Here is a 23,363-nt window from a genome sequence, read left to right on the forward strand (position 1 = left end):
ATGGGGGGCAGGGGTGGTGGTCCCGATCCTGACCCGGTGGAGCCCTGGTGAGCAGTGGTGGCGTGTGGAGGAAGCTGCAGGCAGCCCGACCCGCCTGGAGCCTCTGTGTACCCAGCTGGGAGCCAGGCCAGGCCCTTCTCACTGCCGCGTGGGGGTGGGAAGGGGGCACAGAAACTGGTGGTGCCCTCAGGGCATCCTCTGGGGATCTGGGGTGCCAGGCGACAGGAAGAAGGCTGGGCCTTGGGTTCGGGGTCAGGGGCACCTTGCCCAGCCCTGAGTCTTGCTCTGCCCCCCTGCAGATATTTCTTTAGCTCCTTGGTTTCCGCCTTGGCCAGCCTGCTCTGCCTGATCACCATCCTGCTCTACGTCTTCATCCAGTACTCAGTCAACCCGGAGGTGCTGCGCACTCATCCCCTCTATGAAGGTACGGCGGGGGGGGGTGGGGGTGGGGGTGGGGGTGGGGGGGTGGGGGGGTTCCTCTCTGGCATTGCTTTCTCTTGGGTCACTCGTGGTGGTAGCCTCTCCCTCCAGCTGTCTTTCAGGGAAAGCTCTCCTTCTGGGGGATGTCAGTCTGGCCCGCCCCTAGCTGGGTGAGCTGTGGGGCCGAGCAGGAGGGCAGCAGTCCCCCAGGGACCAGAAGGCAGGTTTGGGGCCCCGTGCCCATCACCCAGTAGTTGGTCTTGGCAGGGAGCAGGGTGGGGCAGGAGGGCAGGGCTGCCTGGGGAAGGTGCTGGGTGGTGTGTGGCTGCAGGTGTCTGCTGAGCGGCTCCAGGAACCTGGCCTTGGGAACACATGTGCCTCAAAGGTCTGTCCATCACTGCGCAACCCCGGGCCTGTGACCGTGACCTTATTTGGAGAGAGGGTCCTCCCAGATGCGATTAAGGATCCTGAGATGATCATGGGTTACCTGGCAATGTGTGGGATCCTGGATCCAGTGAAAACATCCTTGTAAGAGACTGGAGGGACATGGCCACAAGCCAAGGGGTGCCTGGAGCCCCAGAAGCTGGAAGATCCAAGGACAGATCCTCCCCCATGGCCTCGGAGGGAGACGGGCCCTGCAACACCCTGACTTCGGGGCTTCATCTCTGCTGTTGAAACTGCCTGGTCTATGGCCATCAGTCACAGCAGCCCTGGACACTGACACAGGGAGAACCCCAAGCGGAGCACCTCATGTGTCTGTCCTGAGTGTTTGGGGACCTCAGCCCTCAGGGTTCAGAGCAAAGCTTCCTTTCCCGGTCCAGGCCTCTCTCCAGAGCACGTCACGGCCATGCCCTCTTCCTGGAAGGGCACCATGCCCTGTGCACCTTCATCCCAAGGCCTTCAGTGCACCTGGGCTGGATGAGCCCTGGTGGGATGGGCCATCTGACCTGCACCTGCTCCAGAGTGCATCCTGGCTATTTCCATGGTAAAAGGGAACAGTGGGAGTCTCAGCGAGACCCGGCCCTGCTCAGCGGGAAGAGCCGGCTGCGCTCTGCACACAGCCAGCTGGAGGCCTCCGCCTGCCATCCTTCCTGACATTCTCCACACATGGCCTGAGCAGAGGGGCTGGCCGGTGACCGCTGCCTCAGGACAGTCACCGGTGGGCACTGGGGATTCCCTGCGAAGGTCCTCCCGGCCACGGGGCCTCTCATTGCCCCAACACACTCTGAAATGCGGCTCGCACATGGTAAGCAGCAGCCTCAGCGCACCCGAGTTCCATAGCACATGTCCTTACTTCCTCCCAATGTGGGCGTCGGCTGGGCCCTCGCTGCCACGCGCTGGCAGAACAGAGGGCAGCCTGGTCTCCGAAGGTGCTTCTCTCTGGGAACTTGCTCGCTCCAGAACCATCGTGGATGTGCTGCACATGAATGCCTGATGACTGAGGCAATCTCCTGGGTTTGCTGTTCCAGAAGATTCCATGGGGCTGCTTACCCGCCAGTTCCCTGGGGCACTTTGGTGTCATTGGTGGGAATTCATCAACACATCACCGGCTAAGGGGACAAGCATGTGGCCGGCCACCCCATGGTACATCCAGCCTCATGCACACTGCGCTGCAGCCCCCGAGGCACACAGCGGGCCTGGCAGCCACTTTCCATGCCACGTAAAGGACTGGAATCAGTACCTCCCAGACTGTGTGGTGGGATGAGAGCATTTCAGCTGGATTCCATCTCCATGGGCCTGCCTGCAGATTCCTCAGTGCTTTCCTCACACCGAAGTTCAGAAGTGTCAACAGCCCTTGGGGCCCAGATGACCAAGTCCTGGAAATGTCCCAAGGCGCTGGCTACTGCCTTGCAGTTCCCTGTGAGGGTGGCTGACTGAGAACAGGGAGGGCCTGGCACAGTGGCATGGCCCTTGGGACAGGGTGGGGGTTCAGCCAGGCAGGGGGTCAGGCTCTGCAACCCGGACCCTTAGTTATCCTCTCCCAGCCTCACCTTCCAGACCCGTAAAGTGGGGCTGTGACACCCACCTCAGTCAGGGGGCTGCAAGGGCACCTGGGTGAGGTAGGCCACACACTGGGGTGGGGGAGGGGCTTCCTTGGGCTGCTCACCCTCCCCCACCTCCCAAGAAGGGGCTGGCCATGCCCCAGGTGCTGGATGCATGCATGTCTCCCTTGCCTCCGCAGACGTGCCCAAGGACACTTGGCTGCTGTTCCTTCCGTTTTTCCCTGTAAAGACGAAGGCCCTGGTGGTCCTGGGCATTGGGGTGTCCGTCCTGCTGCTGTCTACTCTCAGCCTCCTGCTGCCTGGACACCTGTTCATCTTCCACCTCTTCTTAAGTATGTGTCCTGACCCCCACTCCAGTCTTTGTCCCTTGCGTTCCCACGTGGCCCAAGACAAGGTCTGCCGGCCCCTGCTAGAAACGAGCACATCAGACAAATGACAGGAAGAGACACCCCTAGAGGGACAGCAGGGCTCATTCTGCTCTGAGGCCTGCAGAGGACACGAGAGGGACTAGGAGTAAGTTAGATAAGGGAGCAGAACGTGTGAGGCAGGAACAGGCACCATTAAAAAAAGAACGGGGGATTTAGAGAAGCACCAAGTCCTAACAATGAAAAATAGTGAGCCAGCGACAGGGTATCTGCTGACCCAGCTTGCTGCAGGGACACTGGCCGTTTCCTGGAGTCCACGCGGCACTGCGTGCAGCAGGCCCCACCACGCCGTGGCCCAGGGGAGGGCATGAATTCTCTCTGTGGCTTCTGCAAGGGAGAAGGTGGCAGCGGGGGCCCTATGTGGCTGCCAGAGCGGGTCTGGCACAGGGAGTGTCCTCAGCAGAGCCAGGGCCGGAATCAGCACCCGGAGCCAGAGGTGGGTCAGCCCAGGCCCTTATCCTAAAAGCTTCCACGCACCGGCCAATGGGGACAAGGGTGAATTTGGGGACAGTGCCCCAGCTGCAGCATACAGTACAGCCAGCAGGTGGCAAGCTGGGCAGGTCCAGAAGTCCACTGCGGCCACTCAGGACAGACGGACGTGAGACTGGAGAACAGGTCCACGGGACAGATGGCCAATGGGAGATCCAGGCACAGGGACCAGAGGGCCCCAACCCAGGCAACAGGGAGGGTGGTGGTGCCACACTCACTGTGGGGGTAGGGGAGGGAGATGCACACGGAGCTTATGGCTCAAGGTGCTGTTTACAGGGTATTTGGACAGCAAAGCACAGACTTCCAGAAAAAGTTGGGATATTAGCTATTGTTATAATAAACTTACCCTGCTTGAAGTAACAGAGTTATCACCTTGCAGTCTCTGTGGGTCATGGGTTCAGCATAGCTTAGCTGGGTCCACTGGCCCTGCTCGGCCACAAGGCTTCCTCCAGGTGTGAGGAAGGTCTGTGGTCTCATCCGACTGGGACCCGCGTTTAGGTTCAACGCCAGGGTGTTGGCAGGCCAGCTCCTGGCCTCCGTTCCCCGTGAGTTGTTGGCCGGTGCCTCCTCCCACCAGGACACTCCAGCACGAGGGGGCAGCCGGCCTTTTGTAGCCCAGTCATGGAAGTGACGCCCTTCACCTCTTGTGCAAGGCGCTGGGGCCACCCACTCTCCAAGGGATGGCGTGACACAAATACCCTGAGGTGGGGGGTAGGGGCTGCTGGGGGGCCTGTCAGAAGCTGTGGGCAGCTGGATGCCTCTTTGAAGTTTGGGGGAAGGACATCCTGACACTGCAGCACGAGTGGAGTGCAGCATTGGTGAGGGCAAGCCCTCCCAGGAAGATGCACAGATGTCTGGTACCAGCAGCAGGGGTGTGGGGAAAGCCGCCTCCACACAAGCGGGGGACAGAGCATCCCAAAGACCAGCGGCCCCGGGCTGCTGTGTTGACGCCTAGTGTCGCTGGAGGGGACACGGCAGACACTCATTCAGCGCACACTGCACTCTGGCCTCCCTCCCCAGCCACATCTCCTCTCGTTACTGTCAGATGAAGGTGTTTGCTCAAAACTCAGGACGAGTGTGAGCTCTGGGGAACACACAGTGTGTACTTGCCACCTGATGGTGATGGCAGCCATCCCTGCAATCCCTGCCAGAGAACTAGTGTTTTCGCGAGCATGTGGCCAGATGCAAATTACGCCCTCACACAGGTTCTGGGGGAGGTGGGAGAACCAGTAAGAGCCAGGTGTAGTTCATCAGGTAGCCAAAGCAAACACAGACAGATGCCCTTGTACAAACCACCCAGGGAAGGGAACGGGCTCCACGCGGGTGTGGGGGGCAGCCCACCTTCCGCCTGCCCCTCCAGCTGCAACTAGGCTTCTGTGGGTGGCCCTTATCCCTTTCCAGAAATAACTAGAAGCCATCTGTCCTCGTGTTTGTTGGTTTTAGGGAGAGAAGTGGGAGGATTGGTGCCTCTGCTGAAGCAGGCACAGAACCCGTTTCGTGGACGGTGCTGTCTGTTGACAGACCCGGGTCTCAGATGTCCTTTCAGTGACCTGGGGTGCTTCTGCCACAGTGCCGGAGCCAGCGTCCGGGTCCACACTGGCTTTGTGGGCCTGGAAGGCCGCAGGGTAGCTGTTCCTGGGACGGGGCGCCAGCAGCCTTGGGGCTGTGACGAGCTACTGCTTGCCTCCCACAGGCCAGGTGGGCCCCGGGGTGGCCATGCAGCAGCCCCCCAGCGCCCCAGGTTAGGAGGCAGCTCCCGGCACCCTGGGGGGAAGCCCTGGAAGACCGGGTTGTGGCCTGTGGGCCACTCTGCCCGCCTGCGTAATTGTAACTGCCTGTTTCCGCCTTTCTCCTCTCTAGTGTTCAAGAAGTTGAGCACATATGAGTATGTGATACAGAAACGCTGTCAAAAGATTCCAAAAGTTCCAGCGGGGAGGAAAGAGCTGTCCTTCAAAATAAGCATGCCACAGGTAGCGGGTGCCCCTCTGCTTCACCATCTGCGCTATCCAGGCCTGGGGCAGCGCCCAGTGTCACCTTGCAGCTGGAACTTCTCACAGTCCTTTGCTTCTGTGTTGGCACAATTCTCTGATTCCGTGTGTGTGTGTGTGTGTGTGTGTGTGTGTGCGCGCGCGCACGTTGTGTGATGCAGTGCAGGTGTATGTGTGTATGTGTATGTGGTGTGTGTGATGCAGTGTGTGTGTGTGCGTGTTTGGTGTGAGATGCACTGCATGTTTGCACGTGTGAGTGCATGATGTGTATAACGTGATGCACATGTGTGTGGTTGTGTGTGCATAGTATGTGATGCAGTGCATGTGTGTGTGGTTTTGTGCGTGTGTGTGTGTTTAGTGTGAGATACGGTGCGTGTGTGACTGAGTACATGTGTGTGATGCAGTGCATGTGTATGTGTGCATGTGTACATGGTGTGTGTGATGCAGTGTATGTGTGTGTGTGTGTGCAGCGCAGTACATGTGTGTTTGGTGTGTGGTGTGCATGTGTGTTACATCATTTGTACGTTCACTGTCCACAGAATCAAGCCAGCAGGGTTGACTCCTTTTAGGCCCATATATTAATGCAGCTGTTTCTCATCAAAATTAAAAGCATTTGCTTTTCAAACGAGCACCATTAAGAAAATGAAAACATAAGCCAAAGGCAGAAATATTTGCAAATCATATACTTGTGCCCAGAATATATAAAGAATTCAAAATTTAATTATAAGAAAAATGACCCAGTGTTTTAACTTTTTAAATGCGCAAAAGATTTGAACCACCTGTTCACCAAGGAGGATCCACGGTAGCAGATAAGCACATCGACATCAGTTACCATTAAGAAAACACAAAACCACAGTAAGATACCATTACACATCCAGTAGAATGGCTATAATCAAAAGAACCAATAATAAAAAGCGTTGGTGAAGCTGTAGATCGAAAGGCTCCTACGTTACTAGTGCAGATACCGAATTATATCACTCTGATCAGCAGTTTGGTGTTTTCTTAAAAAGTGAAATGTATAGTCACCGTTGAAGTCAGCAATCCCACTTCCAGTTTCTTAACTATTAGAAGTGAAGACACAGGTATTCATGTGACAGGGGTGCTATCCCCCAGTGAGATCCTTTCCTAGGACCCAGGGACGCTGAAGCACCATTACTCAAAATTAACTAATAACTGACTTGAATCGTGTATAAGACTAAGCCCAGTGTCAACAACTTTTTCACGTTATGAATTTTTATTGCTCACAGCAAGAAGATGACCTGAGTCTGTCTGCACGTAGGTAAGTGTGTAAGCTTACTAGAGTTGTTTTATCTGTCTGACAAATACTATATGCTCTCAATTGTCTTGCTTGAACAAGTCTTCGTTACTCCAAGGTTATACAAATCTCCACATTCTGTGCTAGTGTTTTCACCAGCTTTATTCGCTTTGCATTTTGATTTCCAAGCCGTCCTGAATTTGTGTGTTCACGGAGACAGGGGCTAAGGTGGGTTTGCCCAGGACCTAGTGCCCCCGGCTCCCCCAGGAGACCCTCTTCCGGCCGTGCCTCACCCTGAACGTCCAGCAGGGGAACGCCCTCGGCATTCTTTAGTTTTCATAGTTGTTGACAATTCCTCCACGTTTTTAGTTTCCGTATAATTTTTAAAATAGTTTTCATGCAGTTCTGAGAAAGGCAGAGTTCGAAGTGGAGTTACAGGAAACATTCCTTAGAGGCGGGAGCGAGCGGAGCCGCATGGCCTCAGCTCCAAGCCCTGAAACTGCCCCAGAAGTCGGTCTCCCCTGGGGGAGCGGGCCGGAAGTGCCCCAGTTCTGTGGTGCTGTCGGAAGTTCGGCCCTCGCAGAAACGGGTGGGGGGCGACTCCCATGTTCTGGCGGAGCTGGGCAGGTCGCAGGGCTGGTGCTGGTTCTTGACCGAGGATCGGGAATCCCTCCAAAGAATCCGCTCATTCCTTTTGCATTTGTGTCCTTAGACACCCGGTAGCCATGCTTCTGGGAAAACCTGGGTCGTTTGGAGTTTCACTTGAAGCATTGCCACACTGTGGTCCTTTAGGTACAATCTGAGCACGTTCCCCTCGCCCTGTCCAGCCTGGGGGCCAGCCGCCTCTAGAAGCAACTGAGACTAACCCCGTTTTCGGGCAGTCGGTGTGGACACTGCGCAGGAACTGGGGACCTCAAGTCTCTGGCCGCCCCACGCACTGCAGTCACTGCTGGTGCTCCGAGGACTGTCTTCCAAGTTCTGTTTTAGTATTATTTTGTGAGTTATACTCACAGTGCTTTGTTTTTATAAAATTGTAATCACATTGTTCAACTCTTTAGAGCCCCTTTTAAAAATTCCATATATTGTGGTGCCACTGGGTGGCTCAGGCGGTTAAGCATGGGACACTTGGTTTCTACTGAGGTCATGATCTCACGGTTTGTGGGGTTGAGCCCCACATTGGGCTCTGTGCTGGCAGCAGTGAGCCTGCTTGGGATTCTCTCTGCCTCTCTCTCTGCCCCTTCTCCCCAAGGCCTCTCTCTGTCAAAATAAATACATAAACTTAAAAAAAAATTCCATACATTGTGGACATAGTTAAAAGAAAAAGAAACATAATTTTTATGAATATAAGTTACTTCATCTTTGGGAGGGACCATATTCCTCATTTCTGGAATGTTATTCCTTATTTTCAATCACTATAGTGTTCCCTTCTCCAACTGGAAAGTGAGCTGCTAACCTTTGTATTGAAAGGTCGATTGTGTTGAGAGACAAGCCCTCTCAATGCGCTGGGCCGTCTGTCCCAGCGGCCTCTCTTTCCTGCAGAAGTGTCCCTAGTTTGACCTGGACACTCACAGCCTTACATGTTAGGCAAAGCCCACTGTCAGAATGTCAGCTCCAAGAGATCAAAGAGTATCTTTAAATCACGTGGCACTCTGTCAATCCCCCCAAAAGAAAAATCCACTCAGTAAGTGCCTGTGGAGTTCCATGATGTAAGTCACTGGTATATTTTAGGGGAGAACTTAGTGTAGCACTCTCTAAGGTGCTTCTCTCTATTAGTAGGTATCAGACCAATTTATTGGGAGTATTTCCTCTGGACCATTAATCTGCTGCAAAAGTAGGATCACACGTGTGAAGATACTTCTTGCCTAATTCTACAGGTGTTCTGCTCAGCTAATGTCCATCAAGTGGCTTGTATTAATTTTTTATTGCTATCTGGCAAATTCCCACAAATGTAGTGGCTTGAACTAAGACTCGTCTGAAAGCGCTTGTGGGTCATGTGCCTGGCAAGCTCAGCTGGGTCCCTGATTGGTGCCTCCCAAGGCAACAGTCACGGCTCACCAGGTCAGCCCTCCTTTCTGGAGGTTATGGGGAAGAGTCTGCTTCCGGGCAGATAGAGAATGCCAGTGCAGCTGTTGCTTTCCCACTCTTGCTACGTGGCCCTTCCATCTCTAAGTTGGTAATGGTGGGTCTAGTCTCTTCATATTTTAGATCTCTCGGACTTCCTCCTTTTCCTCATTTCTCAGTTTTTAAGGATTCGTGTGATTGCATTGGACCTACTTGGGTAATCAAGGACAGTCCTCAGTTTCCTACAGTTGCCGCAAGGAATGAGCACAAAGTGACAATGCCATGGTCTCCAAGGCAGGTCACTTTGTCCATTTGTAACTGAGCCCTGCTGCACCCACAGACTCAAGAACGCAGTGGCCCAGCGTGGGGGTGCCACAGCAGGAAGAAGCGCCCCTGTGGCCTCCCACCGGCAAGCAGTCATAGACCTTTATGGATGGTGCTCCTGCGCCGTGTCCTCCGTTGTGCAGCCAACCCAAGGGCACACGGACGGCCTCCCAGGAGCTGCTGGCTCTGAGGCTCTGCAGATGAGCATGTCACGATGGCAGCCAGTGCATGGAGCTTTGCAGCTGTCAGCGGTGCTCTCTGAGCTCACTACACAAAGCAAGGCCCTTCTTTGCTCATGGAAGTCTGTCCTCCCTTTTGCCCCATCCCTGTAGAGAGCAGTGCAAGGAGGCCCCGCCGCAGCCGAGGTGCCCGGGTCTGCGATCCACCATCACCACGTGCCAGGAGAGCTCCCCGCTGCAGGTGAGAGCCGCTGGGCACGTGAAAGGTCTCAGGCTGCCCCCGGAATGAGGACAGAAAACGCTTGGGATTGCTTGTTTGACTGATTTGAAGCATTTACTCAGTACCCAGGCATGCTACTCGTATGGGAACAAAGGTGGAGGGAGAAGAGAAGAAACACTGACAGAAAATATCCTTAACTGTAGGGCTTATAGTGTGTGTGTGTGTGTGTGTGTGTGTGTGTGTGTGTGTGTAAGGGGGGAGAAAGAGATAAATGCAATGCAATCTGGGTGTGCGAAGACTGAAGTGGCATCCGTGTGCTTTAACGAAGGGTATTGATGTCTGTGTCCTGCTGGCTTTGAAAAGCACCAGAAAATAAAATGATGGATGGATAGTCACATGGTTAAAAAGAAATATTCACAGCAAAATTTTAATGATGATAGAACCTAGAAGTTGAGTGTTTGGGCATTCTTGTACAATCCTTTCCACTTTTCTGGGTGTTTGAAATTGTCCATTCTTAAAAAAGTGTTAGGGAATAACTATAGGACACAGACGTGGAGTAAGGGGTGTGTGTGTGTGTGTCTGTTTATGTCTGCTCTTCACAGATTGAGACTGAGGCAAGAATGTCCACCTCAAACTTCTATTTGACATTTTACTAAAGTTCCAGCCAGTGTAATACAGCAAGAAATACAAAGACATATAGATTTGAAAATGAACCTGATTTTATTTGCAGGAAACATGCTTCTAACAAATCTGCAAAAGATATAGTAGAAATAAGATAGCTCAGCAAGGTGGTAGAATACAAAATGAATATAATAACCCCCATTATATTTCTGTATACTAACAATGAAAAATCTCAAAATGATATTAAGAAAACCATTCCATCTGTAATAGCATTAAAAACAATAAAATAAAATAAAACAAGCACCAAATGTGTATACTTAACGCTACAAACTATTGATGAGAGAAACTGAACACAATCCAAATAAACGGAAAGATTTAGAATATTCGTGGACTGGAACGCAAAATATTGTCATGATAGAAAACTCCCCCCAAAATTGGTCTACATAATTACCATGAGCCCTATTGAGTTTCCAGCAAGCTTTTTTCTTTAAGGAAATAGCAAGCCAACCCTAAAATAGATACAGAAATCCAAAGGACGTAGAGTGACCAAAAGAATTTAGAAAAAGGAGCAGCAAATTGGAGGACTTACTCAATCTGACTTAAAAATGAACTATCAAGCTACAGTAGTCAGGACAGTGTGAGCCGTGAGGGTGGTGTGCCCAGTGAGGGTAGACATGCAGGTCAAGGGAACAGAATAGAAAGTCCAGAAATAAAACCTGATCAGTGGGTGTTAAACCGAGGTGCCAGGATAATTAAACAGGGAGAGATGAGAGTATATTTAATAAGCTGTGCCAGAACAATTGGATGACCATATGCAAAAAAAGAGGGCGGGGAAGAGCTTAATAGCTGCTTCTCAGCATACACACAAAAATAACTCAAAATCAACCACAGTTCTGAATTTAGGGGCTAACCTATAACACTTTAGGAAGAAAACAGAATAAAACCTTTGTGATCTTGAGGTAGACAAAGTTTTCTTTAATATGGGCACCAAAACCACTATGAAGAAAATGGAAAATTTGACTTTTTTATAAAAGAAAGCATTTCCTGTTCAGAATTCACCACTGCAAAAATAAAAATGTAAGTCACAGGTTGGAATAAATATTTGCAAACCCTGTACTTAAATCCAGAATAAATAAACAACTCTCAACACTTAATAGGGGAAAACGGCCCCATTTTTAAAATGGGGGAAAGATTCTAATAAACTTTACCAAATAGGACATACGGGTGGCAGATAATCACCTGACAAGATGTTCAACATCATTCACCACTAGGAAAGTGCAACTAAAGCCACGGTAAGACAGTTGGAACGGCTCCCTGGGAAAGGCTACCGGCACCAGGAGCGGGAGACACAGAGGAACCGGAGGCCCGTAGCTAGGTGTGCAAAGTCGTCGGGGGTTTACAGTGATACCACTGTGGAAAGTAGTTTGACAGTTTCTTAAAATCTTCAATGTATTCTTAACCTCTGACACAGCGACCCCCACACAGAGACCCCTTCCTAGGAAGTCTCTGAGCCAGACGCACCTGAAACTAATGACGGACTTGATTTCCTACGAATAGCCTCAGTACCAACAATTTCTTCTTCTTTTTCCTTTACCCCCACAGGCAGCCACAGGTGACCTGAAATCACCCTCACACAGGTAGGTTGTAAGCTTGTTGGACTTGTTCTCTCTGAATGAAAATGGCTACGCCATCTTAAGTCAAATTGCTTTGGAAAGTGACTCATCTCTGATGGGATATTTTTAAATGATGTGACAACACAGTAGGAAATAACTCTGTTTAACGTAACAGTACCACGTACAGCTACGCAGGGACCTTTTGCGCTCCACGTGCTTGGGGAAATGTAGTAATTCTCTCCCTGTGGACAACTCGCATCTGAACTAGCACGCCAGCGTCAGCGCTCATTTCTTCTGTCAGTCGGAGAACGTGTGGGGAGCGGGTCCCAGCCTCCTTTTTATGACCTCCGATAATACCTAGTTTCCCGTCGCTCCTGAGCCATGCATGCCTGCTCATTCTGAGCCTGCGAGGAGTCACACAGAGGACAGCCCTGCAGGCACACACGCACCCAAAGTGCACCCCTGCAAAGTCACAGAAGCAGAAAGTGGCCCATTATGAAGGTCACGACCCAGGGTAAGCACACATTTTAAAACGTGCACTTGGTCTCCACTTTGAAACTGTACCAGTGTGGAAAGTCACCTCAGAACATGGAGAAATGAGAAATATGCTCACATTGGGGTGAGGGTCTCGGTCTGCCAGGGCTGCCCTGACAAAGGACCACAAAACAGGTGGCTTAAAAAATAGAAATGTACCATCTCACTGCTGTGGAGGCTGGAGCCGGACTCACCTCGACATGTCCCCAGTCATAGGACCTGCACTTGGCTTCTCTCCTTGGCTCGTACCTGACGCTGTTTTCCCTTTGTCTCTTCAGTTTTCCCGTTTTGCCCCATTCTGGCAAGAATGATTGAAAATTAACGAACCAGGAGGGCCTGCCTGTCCTCTTGCACAGATGCGGTCGTCAGGCCAAGGGCCTGCCTGTCTTCTGGCATGGAAGTGGTCATCCCGCTGAGGGCCTACCTGTCCTCTTGCACAGACGCGGTAGTCGGGCTAGGGCCTGTCCTCTTGCACGGACATGGTTGTCGGGCCGAGGGCTGGCCTGTCCTCTTGCATGGACGCGGCCATCGGGCTAAGGGCCTGTCCTCTTGTATGGACGTGGTAGTCGGGCCGAAGGCCTGTCTTCTTGCACAGACTCGGTCGTCGGGCCGAGGGCTGGCCTGTCTTCTTGCACAGATGCGGTTGTTGGGCTGAGGGCCTGTCCTCTTGCACGGACACAGTCGTTGGGCTTAGGGCCTGTCCTCTTGCACGGACGCGGTCATCGGGCTGACCCTGGGCTCAGGTGATGACACCTTGAGCTGCTAGAGTCGCTGCATCTGAAAACCCCCCTTACAGCAATGTGAGGTCATTGGTGGACACTGTTCAATCCGCTTGCACAGTTCAGTTAGCTGAGTGTCCCACGACCTACATCCCCACCATTGCTCTTGGTAATTCCTGAACATCTCTTTCCTTCCAAACCCAGGGTCTCTTCCCAAATCCCCTCCTGATCTGCAGGGGCACCCCTTCTTCTTGACACCCCCTGCTGCTCCTGCAACTCTCCCTTTAGGTGCTCCTCCCCTGCCCTCCCGCGGTCTCCCACCATGCAGTGGACCTGAGGGGAAAGGGCGGTAAGGAGGCTGTGTGATGCTGTGGCCTGTGGTTTCCGGCAGCCATCAACACCCCCTCCAGGAAGCAGTGGCCGTCCTTGTTGATGAGTGTCTCCCCTTCCCCCTGCCATCCCACAGAGTGAAGTTCAGCCACCTGCTGCCGGATGTGCACTCAGGTCCATCCTCCTCCACCAACACGTTCATGGAGGACTCGTGGGTGATGGTAAGTGAGGCATGGCCGTGCGTGAGTGAGCCTCAAACACAGGGGTGGGGTCCAGTGCTGAGTCTAAGTTCCCCACAAGAGCAAGGGCAGGACAGTATTTGGACCTGCTTGTCTGGCTGGTTTAAGGCATTTATGGTGTCCTCTGGGGACACTGCTCGAACAGGACAGTGGTGGGAGGGGGATAAAGGGAAACAAGGCGGGCAGCACAAACGATCTAAAACACAGGGCATGTGTGTGAGCAGAGAAACATGACGGAAAAATGGGTGCTACTGGAACGGAAGCATCACACGTGTGCTTGGGTGACATGTGTGCACTCCAGCAAGCTGGCGGGATTCTGGCCAGGAAGGGCTCAGTGACCCACTTACTGTCACGGCAGAAGGGTGCCCCTGCTCATCTCCCAGGTCAGCGGGGAGGAGGGACATACCTGGTCCACTGTGTTCATTGCAGAGCCTGGAGTCAGAGCTCCGTGTTGGAGATGCTGGAGGCCAGTCTTCAGTGGGGACTGTGTGTGACTGGCCAGGTCACAGCTTAAACCGTAGCCAACACAATTATGGCATGACCCCTCCCCGCCACTCGCTCCCATCAAGCCTTCCAACAAGTACACACTTTACATGCATGGAGACCAGGCTGATGCTCCATTCCAGGGGTCACAGTGGTGGCTGTGGCAGTGATAGCATCTATTGGCGCCCCATCCCTGCCATCCCTTCTTGGGTGGTGGTGGCCACACGGCTTCTGAGTGACATGAAGGACACATCTCAAGAAGCAAAGATGTGGGGTGTTGACCATGTATGACCGTGAGGGCCATGTACCCCCGCTGGTTATAATGTGTGTCCAGGTGAACATGTGGAAGCCCTCTCTCTGGTGTGTGGCTCTGGAGCTCGCCTCTAGAATGTGTAGTAGAGCAGTCTCAGGGCCACCTTATTCCCATCCTGTCTCAGGAATCCAAGGAAGCTGTGACCGTTCATTGTCACTCTGCTGGACACTTGTCATCCATCATCACGTTTAATCCCTCTGTGGATTATCTGAGATAGATCATCATCCCACTTTGATGGCTGGGCTCGCCTCTTGGTGTGCGTGGAGCTTTAGGATCCCACCGGCTTAAACCCTCCCCACCCCACACCCCTGAGGATACATTTTCTTCTGTTTCCAAAACTGTATATGCCAGATATGGTCATATGGCATTCTAGTGCCACAGTAGTAATAGCATGGGGTCTGGAGCTTTCAAACATTTGTATATTCGTTCTAAATCTTCCAGTGTTGAAAAATGCATTTCTCACTTAAGAAAGGTAGTTACCTTTCCAGCCAATTTACACAAATTACCAACACTGTCGAATTCTACCGAATTTTTAAAAAATAATGACACAAACCCTCTCAGAATGTAGAGGAAGGGAGACCTGTTCTGTGAGGCCAGTTCCAACCTGATACCAAAGCCAGACAATGTCATCCCAAAAGAATATCACGAGGCAAAATCCTTCAAGAAAACACAGACAGACACCATTGATTAAGTGTTAGCAAACCAAATCTAGCAGCATACAGGATTAAGTACCATGGCTATGTGAAAATTATTTGACATTATACAAAATACCAACAATAAATGACAATAATATGGCGATGTCAATTCAGAGAGGGAGTTGCCAATAAGAAACTCTTACGTGTGACAAAAAAATATTCTCAACAAATTAGGAATGAAATGAAAAGATCTTCATTCTGACCTATGCAATACACCTATTAAATACAACTGACATACTTCCTGGTGAAAGACTGAGTACATCCCTCTTAAAACCGGGATCAAGGCAAGGATGTACTGAAGTTCCAGCTGGTGCAATAAGACAAGAAAAAGGAATAAAGAATAGAAAGTGAAACTGTGTTGATCACAGACAACATGATTCTAAAATACAAACAAAACAAAAAACAAAACTCCTAGTGATGAAATAGCTTTGCAAGAGGCAGGTAAAGTGCTCTCCAGTAAGCTCTGGGACATTTATCTTCAGTGTTATCCAGAGCACACCTGAAATCAAATACAGTCCCTACCTGGCGTCAGGAACCTCTGTGTGCCTCCAGCTAGCTCCACAGCAAATTGCCACCACGTGGTCAAAGTAAAAATTTCTCCATTGCCTTGGCTGACCTAGAAATGTTTTATGTAATTTGCCATTATCTGGAATGGAAACAGTTGTTAAAAAATAAATATTTTGACTTTGTATTGTTAAAAAAAATAGCAAGTCCAATCATATTTCTGTATTTGGCAAAAATGCCACTGAAAATAATATTAGTTATTTTATTAACAATAGCATTAACAATAATGAATTTAACAAAACTGTAGTAAAGTCTGTACATTGAAGGGGCGCCTGGGTGGCGCAGTCGGTTAAGCGTCCGACTTCAGCCAGGTCACGATCTCGCGGTCCGTGAGTTCGAGCCCCGCGTCGGGCTCTGGGCTGATGGCTCGGAGCCTGGAGCCTGTTTCCGATTCTGTGTCTCCCTCTCTCTCTGCCCCTCCCCCGTTCATGCTCTGTCTCTCTCTGTCCCAAAAATAAAAATAAAAAACGTTGAAAGTTATAAGTCATTGCTGAGAGAAACTGAAGACATTTAAAATAATGGAAAGATATACAACGTTCATGGATATGAACACTCAATATTGTTAAGATAGCATTTCCCCCAAAACTGATCTATGGACATAGTACAATCCCTATTGAATTCCTAGGAGGTTCTGTTTTTTTGTGTGTTGTTGTTGTTGTTTTAACCAACAAGCTGATCATAAAATGTACATGGAAATTCAGAGTACCTAGAGTAGCCAGAACAATTTTGAAAAGAGAACAAAATTGGAAGAATTATACAATATGACTTCAAAATTTACTAAAAAGTTATAGTAATCAGGTTAGTGTAGTCAATGGAATAGAAATGGAATAGAATAAAAATTCTAGAAGTAAGCCTTCACATATGGCCAAGGCAATCCTTTGGGGAGAAGTGAAAATTTCAACAAATGGTCCTGGAACAACCAGATATCCATTGTGAAATAAAAATAACACCGTACTGGGAATGCAAGCTGGTGCAGCCACTTGGGAAAATCGTATGGAGGTTCCTCAAAAAGCTAAAAATAGAACTACCCTATGACCCAGCAATTGCACTACTAGGTATGTATCCAAGGGATACAGGTGTGCTGCTTCAAAGGGACACATCGACCCCAATGTTTATAGCAGCACTATCAACCATAGCCAAAGTATGGAAAGAGCCCAAATGTCCATCAATGGATGAATGGATAAAGAAAATGTGGTATATACAATGGAGTATTACTTGGCAATCAAAAAGAATGAAATCTTGCCATTTGCAACTACGTGGATGGAACTGGAGGGTATTATGCTAAGTGAAATAGTCAGAGAAAGACAAAAATCATAGGACCTCACTCATATGAGGACTTTAAGACACAAAACAGATGAACACAAAGGAAGGGAAGCAAAAATAATATAAAAACAGGGAGGGGGACAAAACAGAAGAGACTCATAAATATGGAGAACAAACAGAGGGTTACGGAAGGGGTTGTGGGAGGGGGATGGGCTAAATGGGTAAGGGGCACTAAGGAATCTACTCCTGAAATCATTGTTGCACTATATGCTAATTTGGATGTATATTTTAAAAAATAAAAAAACTAAAAAAAAAAAAAAAATACCGTACTTAGGTATTGACTGCCCTGAGACCCAGGTGCTGTCAAGGTCAGACTCTCCTGGGGTGTCTCCCCTCAGCCCTCCCGAGTCCTCAGGCGGCCCCTCTTCTGTGCGCCTCAGTCTTGGCAGCTGCCCGCATGGAGACCTCCCACAGAGGTCAGGGCCCACTGGTGGCCGCGTGGGACACATACCGGTCCTGAGCGGGCCCCTTGGCCAGTGTGGGCACTGGCTGTGGAGTGCGCTCCCTCACAGACCCCTTCCCTGACCCCGGGACCCTGAGGATATTTGCTCCAAATCGGGTAATAAAGAATGTGGGTTTTATTTAACAATAAGCTCGACATTGACCATTCCATCTTGTTTCCTGTTGTGAACAATCATTTCTTCCCTCACAGGAAATAGACAGCAGCCTGACTTTATCTGCCCTCAGGTGAGTCTCTGAGCCTCCTGCAGGTGCTTCCCGTGTCTCAAAGCCTTCACCATGATTCCTGAGGAACACAGTCTTTTGTGGGAAACCTTGGGGTACTGTGATGACGTGATCGAAGACAAACCAGTTTCCCTTGACGTCACAGATGCGGACTGCCCCCCGAAGGGCTCGCCATACTCCGCTCACTGGAGCTTGTGATGAGACCCCTCTAGGTTCTTCACAAGTAACATGTGAGCTAGTGCACAGGTGTGAGCGATGCCCGTCTACTTTCTGTCTGTGAGCATGTGCCGCTTGCAGAGGACACCGCGGTCCATGACCGTGTGCAGCAGTGGCAGGGCTCGCCGTGTGCCAGGTGGGTGACCGCACCTCGCAGGCCCCTGGGGAGCACACGGCCTCTGCCTCTCCTGTGCCACAAAGACAGAGTGTGGCCCCTTTCACATCGTGGCCCAGCTGCAAGCACACATTTTAGAGCGTAAATCAGGTGTAGCGAAACACGGTGACTACCGTCCCCTTGACAAGACGTCATCTTCTCCTGGAGTATGAGTAACAGGAGGCTTCACAGCGCCCGTGTCAGCGAGGTCCGTGCTGTCTCCCCTATATTTCCCTGAGCACACGGTGAGCACAGGCTCCCTCTGTTCCTGGAAGGATGGTTCTGGGGCATATTTCGCAGTTGTAAGTGTCTGAATATTGTATCCTGACTTCACAACCTCAGTAACTTTGTACCAAGTGCCCTTTAATGCATTTGAAGTAAAATTAAAAAGGGCAAGTTATTTACTTGAATGTCACCCACCACACACACACACACACACACACACACACCTCCCACTCTGGCCTGCAGAGATTGTTGCAGAAAATGTTTCTTTGGTAACCAAAGAGTTTAGACCCAGTTGAGCAGCTAGCACTTTAGACACCTTCCGTGGCCTGCTCCTGAGGCCTCACCCGAGTCTTAGTCCTCGAGGCCCACCCACCCAGGGCCTCCCTGGGACGTCGATCACGGGGAAACCTTGTAGGACTTAATGCAGCCTGTGTTCCTGGCGGTCGCTGGCAGACAAACTTATTGGGAGTACTTCTGTCCGGCTGTTTATCTGTCTAGGGTGTATGGTCTGCTGGTTAGGTACAAATCAGCCAAACAGTGAATATATGAATAAGGGGGAGGGTCCATCATGCAGGTGAAGCTGCTTCTGTCTGGTTTTAAAGGCATTTCTGTCAGCAGAAATCCACCGGGTGGCTTGTTTTAATTTTCCGCTGGTGGTGGAAGCCTGCAGTGTCCTTCTCGCATGAACCTTCTGCATGTTTATGGCGCGAGACCCCCTCTGGCACTCAGCCTCCAGGCGCTGCCTGCTCCCGAGCCTGCAGATAAGAGGGGGCCCCAGCGGGGAGACGTCCATGGACACCGTGGAGCCTGCAGGGTCCCCACGTGCTAGCCCGCCCAGCGAGGGCCTGCTCTGTAATGTGTTCCTCCTTCCCTGCTCTGCCCTAGCCTACCTGGGAGCAAGCTGTCCTCGTCGCCATCCAGTGACTTCACCCTACACCCCACCTTGGCTGCCGGCACGGAGGACCACCTGCCGCTGAAGGTGAGCCTGTGCTCAGATGTAGGGCTTGGGGCTCCCTCGTAAGCTGGGCTCAGCACCATACCTGGATGCTGGTCGCACTGGTGTTCTGCATTTACTGGGTGCCTGGGCCACTACACAAAGAGCACCGACGGTGTGTGTGGAGTAGGAGGAGAAGCGAGAGCAGATCACGCTCCTGACAGGGGCCCGTGTGTGTGAGAAGCAGAGTCCCCAGACAGGTGTCCCTAAAACAAGCCTCGTATGTGTGCTCTGGTGCCACATGCTGGTGATGGCCACGTGGTAGGTGACACAGAGCAGAATGCCGGCTGTGATAGACTCTCAGCAGTGGGTGTTTTCAGGGTGTTCTGTGTAATCCCTTCAACTTTCTGTGTGTTTGGAGTTTTTCATAATAAATGTTGGGGATAAATGTTGGGATAGAGAAGGGGTGTGTATAACTGACGGTCAACACAGAGCGTGTGAGCCACACACGGGGTTGAGTGAGGAAGCCTGCAGATGATACGCTCATGGCCCCAGGACAGGGCATGTGGGGTGGCCTGTGTGGCCAGGCAGGAGACACAGGTAGACACAGTATGGTGGCAGCCTCACCAGCAAGTGAGTGTAGAACCCAGCAAGGCAGGGCTCTGGAGGACCCGGGTCCCACCGTCCATCCTTCTGTGTGCTCCCTTCCAGAGTGGCTCACGAGGCCACCCAGCCAGTGGGGCCTGAGTTGCTTCTGTAACAGCACGAGGCTCCAGACAATGTGCTGGAAGCCTCGGCTTCGAGCTTGACTGCACTTGAGAGGGCCCCTCAGACCCTGGTGCTCAGCCGCCCATGCACATTCACTGAACTCACGCCCTTCCCTGGGCTGCGGCTTCCTCTCTGCTCATTCTGGAACCCGCGTTTAATCCTGACACCCTGTGTGCCCCCACTTCACGCCAGGCCCACCCCTCTGCGGGCGACCCCAAGGCCCGTAGCTCTTAGCAGAGTCATTAGAGAGAAATGGGTGCCATAAGACACACTTGGACTTGGAGTCCACTCTGGTGTGCAGGCGTGACTGGTTCCACAGCCCAGAGTAAGTTCTTTAACCTCCTGGAGTGCCTGGGTCTCCACGCTTGCAAGATATGCATGGACTCTGTGTGGGGTCCCGAGTCCTGCTGCCGGTGTCCAGCTGGGACTGGTGCTCAGTAAATGGTAACCCCCATCCCCCATCACACCTGCTTTGGACCTTGCTGCCCATTAATTATAATCCTCATCTGAGGACACAGACTCATCACTGATCTCTGCATTACCTGCTTCCTAAGTTTACTCAGTATTTTATTTATTTTTGGTAACAGATGAAGCATCACCGCACCCCCCCCCCCAGAAAAAGGCAGGGTCCTGATGTGGTCAGCTTCTGTGTGGCCCAGCCACGTGTGGTCTGCTTCTGTGTACGTGGCTTGGCCACGCTCTTTGTTCTCATCTTTTCCTTTCACTTCAGTGTTTCACATCATACGTATTCCTAAAAAATAGATGCTCACAACACATCGGTTACTCTTTATTTCACAGAAAGGACATAGTGTGTATGTGATGTTTGGAATTTGGGGGAATCACCTCTCGGTCAAAACGGTGGTTCCCTGTCCTGGGTGGCTGAGCTCATTTGCCTTCCTTCTGCGACTGCTTCTTGTAACTCCCCTCTGCTGTGGGCCAGCAGGACGTGTGCCCCCGTGCGGGTCTCTGTGATGAGCAGTAGGCCATCTCTTCTACAAGGCCAGGCTCTTCTACAGGGGTGCTCGGTCTGCACTCCCGCAGAAGCATATGCATATTCGGTGCCCCGTAGGTCCGTGTCGTCCCCAACACCCGGGGCACCTAGTGGTGCGGCTGGCGGCTCACGATCCCTCCCAGCCTTCCCCTCACCACCGATGGTGCTGAATGTGCATTAGCCATGTGAATTTCCTTCTGTGGGAAGTGCTTGCTCTTGTCGTTGGCCCATTTTCCTCCTGGCCTGTTTCTGGTTTTCTTATAGATTTATTTGTGTTCTTTATATATGCTTGATACAAACGCCTCATTAGTTGGGTGAATTACAGATAGAGTGTCACAGCAACTCGACTCGATGCTTAGCTGAACTCAACATTTGAGGAATCAGAGTCACACTCACACTTGTGCATATTTTATGATAATGCTTTTTGGTCTCGTTTAATCTTGAACCCAATCTTCTAAAAGACAGTCATCTATACTTTCCACTACTAATTTTCAACATTTGATTTTGAGAGTTGAGTCCTCACTCTGTGGGTCATTGGTGTGTTTAGTGTGAGGTAGGGATCCAGCTTCATCCGTTCCAGGTGGGTTTCTGTTGTTCCAGCTGCTTTCGCTAAACATCAAATGGACCTTCTTTCCCCCACTGATTTATTTTTTGTATGTCTCGTATACTTTTTATTCCATACTTCCTCCACTACTGCCTTTCTGTATTTAGTTGAATTTGCATACTGTGCCATTGTGATTCCCATCTTCTTTCCTTTTGCTTATACTTTTTAGTTACCTTCTTACCGGTTACCTTGGGGATTACAATTAATACCTTAAACTTATAAGAGTCTAGTTTGAATAATACTACGTTAATTCTGGTAATATATACTCTGATCCTATACATCTTCCTGCCTCTTCCTTTATATTGTTACATCTTTACACGTTGTGTGCCCATTAAGAAAGATTTATAATTATTCTGTGAATTGGTCTTTTAAGTCACCTAGAGAAGAAGAGGAGTTACAAACCAAAGTACGACAATCCTGGCTTATGTCTCAACCTGTGTGGTTATCTTTCCGAGCGTACTTTATTTCATCTACTGTCTAGAGCCTCTGTTTTAGCCTAAATGTCTCCCGTTAGCATTTCTTGTAGGGGAGGTCTGTTGCTCATGAGTTCTCTCAGCTTTTGTTTATCTAAGAACATCTTAATTTCTTCTTTATTCCCAAAATACGGTTTTGTTGGATTTAGAATTCTTGGTCGGCAGATTGATTTTCCTTCCAGGACTTGAAAGGTGCCCTCTGGACTCCATGGTTTCTGATGAGAAATCAGCTGTTGATCTCACTGAGGCCCCTTGTATGTGATTAACCACTTCTCTCTCAATGCTTTCAGACTCCTCTCTTTGGGTTCTGAGAATCTGGCAGTGCTGTGTCTTGGTGTGAACCCTTCTGAGTTTATCTTGCTTGGAGTTTGTTGAGCTTCTTGGATGTGTAGATCCATATCTTCCATCGGAGTTGGAAAGCGTGCAGGCAGTGTTTCTTCAGATACTTTTTCTCTCTGCCCCCTCTCTTCTACTGGGCCTCAGGTCCGCCAGGTGCTCTTCATTTTCCTTTGTTCCATTTTTCTCCCTGGTCCTCAGGTTGGAGAATTTCAATTATCTTCAGCCTCACCGATCCTTTCTTCTCCTGCTCTGTTGTGAACTCTTCTAGTCAATTTTTAGTTTCACACTTTTCAGTGGCAGAATTTGGTTCTTTTTTGTAATTCTATCTCTTTATTGATTTTCTTTTTTGTTCATTCGGTATTTTCATGGCTTCCTTTAATTCTTCACCTTGGCTCATTGGGCACATTTAAGACAACTGACCTAATGTCCTTGACTACTAATTCAAATGTCTGGGCTTCTTCCAGGAAATTCTGTCAAATTATTTTTCTCCTTTGAATGCGCCATATTTTCCTGTTTCTCTGGATGTTTTATAATTTTTTGTTGAGAACTGTATATTCTGAGTATTATAATGTGGTTAAGTCTGGACATGAGATTCTCCCACTGCTTGGGATTGTAGATCTTTGCTTGTTGAACTATCAGTTTGTGACTCTCCCAAGCTACTTTTGCAAAACATGTATTTGTTGTTGCAAAGTTTCTCTCATTATCTCTGTGGTCAGCCAGTGTTTTCCTTCAATGTCTGGCCGCAAATAGGGGGAATAAGTGTCCCATTAGATGCTCCCAAAGACAGCTGCTGCCGCCAAGGGGGCCAGGGCAAGCGAGCCCTTGTGCCGGCCCCTCGGGACATGACCAGACCAACCAAAAGGCACAACAGACAAGTTTTGGAGTACAGAGTCCCTACTGCCTGCACAGGAATGAAGGCTGTTGGCCTGTAGCCACAGGACGACCGAGGGTGGGTTGTCGCTGCTTTGTTGACACCACTCACTCAGGAGAGTTGGACAGCATCTCTTCCCTGGTGCTGTGCACCGTGTCTGGTCTGGCTTCAGAGTCTGGAATAGTTGACCCCAAAGGCTCTCTTTAGCACAGTGGTCACATCTATGGAGGACGAATCTCTCATGCTTCCTGTTCCCTGGCTTTGTCCTCAGGTGAAGGATGCCGATGTGCACTCTGAGAACACGTG

General features: G+C 50.5%; 1 protein-coding gene across 1 annotated transcript; it reads left to right on the top strand.

Annotated features, from left to right (window-relative positions):
* LOC147571530 (uncharacterized) lies at window positions 1-23,118 on the top strand. The gene is made up of 11 exons (XM_086696299.1): window positions 1-47; window positions 336-424; window positions 2,603-2,755; window positions 5,198-5,307; window positions 6,573-6,604; window positions 9,298-9,385; window positions 11,588-11,622; window positions 13,318-13,402; window positions 17,451-17,485; window positions 18,963-19,056; window positions 22,903-23,118. The coding sequence occupies exons 1-11, from the start codon at window positions 1-3 to the stop codon at window positions 23,116-23,118; spliced, it is 984 nt and encodes a 327-aa protein (XP_086552425.1).
* Window positions 23,119-23,363: the final 245 nt, after the last annotated feature.

Source organism: Puma concolor, unplaced genomic scaffold (assembly GCF_028749965.1).
Source record: "Puma concolor isolate L17-30 unplaced genomic scaffold, mPumCon1.1.hap2 unalloc_scaffold_23, whole genome shotgun sequence".
Lineage (NCBI taxonomy): Eukaryota > Metazoa > Chordata > Mammalia > Carnivora > Felidae > Puma > Puma concolor.

Excerpts from the sequence above, each read along its gene's own strand:
- LOC147571530 (XM_086696299.1), top strand. The coding sequence starts at position 1 with ATGGGGGGCAGGGGTGGTGGTCCCGATCCTGACCCGGTGGAGCCCTG. Across the intron at positions 48-335 it reads CCTGACCCGGTGGAGCCCTG|CCTGCTCTGCCTGATCACCA; the intron begins GTGAGCAGTGGT and ends CGCCTTGGCCAG. Across the intron at positions 425-2,602 it reads CACTCATCCCCTCTATGAAG|ACGTGCCCAAGGACACTTGG; the intron begins GTACGGCGGGGG and ends TTGCCTCCGCAG.